This window comes from Mesocricetus auratus, unplaced genomic scaffold (genome assembly GCF_017639785.1).
Source record: "Mesocricetus auratus isolate SY011 unplaced genomic scaffold, BCM_Maur_2.0 Super-Scaffold_100046, whole genome shotgun sequence".
NCBI classification, from domain to species: domain Eukaryota; kingdom Metazoa; phylum Chordata; class Mammalia; order Rodentia; family Cricetidae; genus Mesocricetus; species Mesocricetus auratus.
In genome coordinates, this window is record NW_024429223.1 from 2,417,632 (window position 1) to 2,422,251 (window position 4,620).

General features: G+C 48.3%; 1 protein-coding gene across 1 annotated transcript; it reads left to right on the forward strand.

Annotated features, from left to right (window-relative positions):
• Nucleotides 1-3,337: 3,337 nt before the first annotated feature.
• On the forward strand, nucleotides 3,338-4,228 carry LOC106022095 (major allergen I polypeptide chain 1-like). The gene is made up of 3 exons (XM_021233918.2): nucleotides 3,338-3,398; nucleotides 3,528-3,715; nucleotides 4,109-4,228. The coding sequence occupies exons 1-3, from the start codon at nucleotides 3,338-3,340 to the stop codon at nucleotides 4,226-4,228; spliced, it is 369 nt and encodes a 122-aa protein (XP_021089577.1).
• Nucleotides 4,229-4,620: the final 392 nt, after the last annotated feature.

Below are 4,620 nucleotides of genomic sequence, written 5' to 3' on the forward strand. Positions count from 1 at the left end.
TTAGAGTCTTTACTTTTAAAAATTATTACCAGCCAACTAACAAAAGCACTTATATAAGGTGAACAGGGAGGTGTGGATAGTGGCATTGAAAGTTTGAGGGTAGCCTGGGTCATCCGGGAAGATACTGTTGTTTCATGTTTCACAAAGGTCTTGTTTAGAGACTTGAGAGATGCAAGCTAGCCCTCCAGTATATCTAATGGCCACTGTGGAGACCTCCTATGTGGTGTCCCAGGGATAGCACGCCACATGCCTTGTTCTCCTGAGTCATTGGATATCTAAGGGACACAAAAGCATCCACAGGAAGAGTTGCTGGGGAAGCAGGGACTGAGTTCAGAGCCCAGTGCTGTGGTGGAGGCCAGGCGTGTTCTCATGCACAGGGACCCGTGCACTGTGGTGTTGTAATCTGTGTTCCATTGCTGTGACCAAACCTCCCAGATTTGGTGCTGTATGTGGGAGAGAAGTTAACTTGGTTCATGGCAGGAGTCTTGACAGTCCCAGATAGAGCAGCCACATCTAGGCACTGCTTGCACTGTGTGAACTCATGATGCGTTGTGGGGAGGTGAGGGGAGGTGGTGAAAGTCAGTCCTAGAGCAGGGGCTCCATCTGGTTTACAGGCACCGCCACAACTGCCTGTCAGCACTGCCGCCCTGGGGACCAAGGCCCAAAGTGTCCTAGCCGAGTTGAAACCACAGATGTCTGTCCCTCTGATATGGTGCTTGATGAATCTGAGCATCAGATCTCACAGCCGGGTGACAGGGTGCACACCAGCCAGTTAGAGCAGAGCATTGGGAGACCCTGGTTCTCAAAGTGGCCATGCTCATGGGAAATGGTGTCCTACCCCATACAGAGATGCCCCAGTGACAGATAGACCAGGTAGATGATAAGTTCTAGTTTCAGGGGACACAGAGTGGTCAGGAGAGCTGCAGAGTCCACTGTGGGAGCCTGAGGCAGGTGAGTCCCAAGACAGCTGTCTGGGATCCCTTTGATCAGAAGATAGAAACTGTGTGTGGGGGAGGGGAAGGTCTCCTGCTGCTAGCTTGGGCTGCTCCAATTGCCCTCCATGTGTCATGGCAGTGGACAGAAGCACAGCTTCATGAGGCTTAACATGTCAGTCCCAGGAGAGAGAGTGGGAATCTTTTCCAGACCAGTGAATGACCTGACAGCCCACTTCCATAGCAGGGGCACTGCAGCCTATACAGCCACCTCCCAGCACCCCGTCTGCTAGGCCATGGGGAGAAGGGGGGGACTGTTTCCCCTCTGGCCAGGGTAAAAATGGTTGAATGGTCAAGTAGAATTGTCTGATAGCAAAACTCTGCTAGACACTCTGAAACAGCCTTAATGAGGCTGTTCCTTCAGAAGCCAGCTCAGATTGTCCTGTAGTTTTGGTGAGGTACCTGTGAAGTCTTCAAAATGGCCAGTGGAGTCCCCAAGCCAGTCATGCTGGCTTCCTGAGGGACAAGGCAGGTGGAGCAGCAACGTAGAGTTGGGCAGAGGCCAATTATTATGTCTGATGCTCCATACTGAAATACATTTTCTTAGTTATGACAATATAAGCCTGAGGCACTTGCAGTATTACCTTAAAGAACACACTCATAGTGATATTATCAGGGTCTCTCCGTGTGATTCTAACTGACCTGTAACTCTATGTGGAACAGGCTGACCTCAAGCTCATAGTGATCCTCCTGCCTCTGTCTTCAGAGTGTTCAAATTGAAAGCATTTGACACCACGTCAGGCATCTCTTAATGTATTGTAACAATGCTCACACCATACACATGCTGACACACACACAACACACCCACAAAAATGTACATGTCACATACTATATGCTACACACATACCACTCATACACATACCACACAAACACATGTCACACATACAGCAAACATGTATAAACAACATGACACACACATCACAATTCACATGTCACAGTTACATACATATACTACAGACACATACATATCACTCACCACGTACAAAAACCATGCACATACAAACATTAAATTACCACACATAGCGTGCACAGGGACCACAAACACACCACTCAAACAACACAAGTACTACACACACACACTGACACCACACAGCACAATAATACTGTACAAACAAACACATCATACACAAAAGTATGCCACACATCCAAATACTAAGCATGCACCACACACACACACACACAATACAAACAAATACATATTACACACACTACACACATACGTACACATACCACCACATGCCACACACATACTCCACACAGTCCACACACAACACAAGCACACTCATATGCTATATAAACACAAAAAACGTGGGTTACACACACAGACATATATATGTATATATCTCACAGAGAACACACATGCACTACAAACATACATACTATAACCTCCTACCCACACACCACCACCAAAAAAATCCACAGGCACCCCACATACACACCAAACGTACACATAACAGAAACAAACACACCATACACACAAAGGATACATACACATACTAATTACATACTACAAACACATAGCACTAATACACAACAAGCCCACACATTGTACACACACATACACACACACACACACACACACCACTCCCTTCTTAGAATGTTTATAAACTAACCTAGGCAAGATCCTGTCTTTAAAAAACTCAGAAATATCAAAAGGGGGTCACGTTAAGCTGGACTGAGAACACATTTAATCCCATCAGTCAGGGGCAGAGTCTCATGGACCTCTGTAGTTGAAGGTCAGCCTGGTCTACACAGAGATGCAGCAGCAGAGGCAGGGCAATGTCTGGATGGGATATCTCAAAAGGAGACAACAGCAACAAGGAAAAGGACGAGTTGAAGTGTGACTACAACAGCAGGAAGACTTCAGGGCTACAAAGGGGTTCATGGAAGCCATGAGGCAAGTGAGAGATGGGTGCAGGGATAGAAACAGTCAGAGCAGGGGACCCCAGTGAATATGATGTTGTCTATCCTAGACATTGACTACAAGGGAGACTTTTCAGTAAGCATTGTGTTCCCTGCCAATCAGGGTGACCAAGGCCTCACTCTGGAGGTCTGGTTGAGGGAACTTTTGCCTGGCTGGCAAGTCATCATCTCCTGGATGATATGACATGTGACCTTATCCAGAGCCCTAAGAAGGGGACCAGGCTGAGCCAGGGACTTTGTTGACCGGGATCTTCTCCTCTTGCCAAAATACACAGCTACCCTGACACCACACCAGGGAGTATCACTCAGTATTTTGGCAGGAGCCTGGAAGGGTTCAGACACAGCCTCTCCCTGCCCACTGAGCAGCCCAGGGCAGTTATAGAAGGGGCCAGTGCTGGGGAGGAGCACCTGCCACCATTACCATGAAGCTCGCTGGTGCTCTCATGTTGCTTGGGGCTGCCCTGCTCCTGAACTCAGGAGGAGGTGGGTACTAGGCTGTGGGTGTTGGGGATTCCGTGGTTTCCAGGGCTCTCACAGCTTCACATCCCAGGAAGAACTCATGTGCCCTGATGCTAAGGTTAAAGGGAAAATCACCTGTTCTTTGTGTTCCAGACTGTGGCATTTGTCCGGCTATAAAAGTGGATCTTGAGCTTTTTCTTGGCCCATCTGTGGATGCCTATGTCAACTTTGTGAAGAAATACAAGGATGACAACGACACGCTGGAAAATACTGAAAGTATGAAGAAATGTACTGATAACAAGTTGACAAAGGAAGACAAGGAGAGTGTACGCAGTTTGCTGGTGAGTTCTCTTGGGTCTGCCCAGGAGTCTGTCTGCTGCCCTGCTCACCCCAGGGTGGCGATGGAACCTATTTTCCTCCCCATCACTGCAATGCCTCTGTGCATCTACACAGAATCCTCTCCCTGGTTATGGTACCAGGAGAATGGGTCAAGAAGGGACACTCAGGAGGCCTGAGCTAGGACTGGCTGTTCATCTCAGCCAAGCCAGACTGGACCCTGCAGGATCCCTGCCCCCACAATACCACTTGGCCTCCATCAGCCTTTCTGACCAAGCCTTCAGAGTTCAGCCAATGAACACAGAGCCTGGCACAGTTCCCCAGCATGGGTCTTTTATCCTAAGTGGTCAAGTCTACCACTGCACCCTCAAAACACTCAATTTTGTTCTTGTCCACAGGATTTCCAAGGCCACTATGGAGGTTCCAGGGTGGAGCATGTAATTGAATCCCCTCTTTTCACTAGAAGTAGTAGCATCAATCACCAGGTTAGCATCATGTATCTGAGGGTCTTCATGTGACAGTAATCAGGTCACTTGTGGGACAATAGGTGCCTGAGGCTCACCTGGAGCCATTCCAGGTCTACCCAGCTGCTTCTGGATTCTGTCTGTCATGTGCCCATGGTGTCCTGAAGGCAGGTGGCTCTTTCCATCAGCCTGGATTGGAGGCTGTTTACAAGGTTCGCCCTGATGTGATTTGAGGGAAACAGGGAGGAAAGTTTGCTCCCTGGACCTGGTCAGAACAAGGATCTATGGCAGAGGGGTACAGCTACCTCCCAACTGGTATCCCATGTATGATCAGTGACGTCCCCTTCAGCTCTCATGCCTCACTGACTTTCTCTTTCCAGTCAAAAATAGATGCTGACAATTACTGTTGATGAATCCATCTTTGCCTGAGGAGTCAAGGAAACTAC

Excerpts from the sequence above, each read along its gene's own strand:
- LOC106022095 (XM_021233918.2), top strand. The coding sequence starts at position 3,338 with ATGAAGCTCGCTGGTGCTCTCATGTTGCTTGGGGCTGCCCTGCTCCTG. Across the intron at positions 3,399-3,527 it reads GCTCCTGAACTCAGGAGGAG|ACTGTGGCATTTGTCCGGCT; the intron begins GTGGGTACTAGG and ends TTTGTGTTCCAG. Across the intron at positions 3,716-4,108 it reads AGAGTGTACGCAGTTTGCTG|GATTTCCAAGGCCACTATGG; the intron begins GTGAGTTCTCTT and ends TCTTGTCCACAG.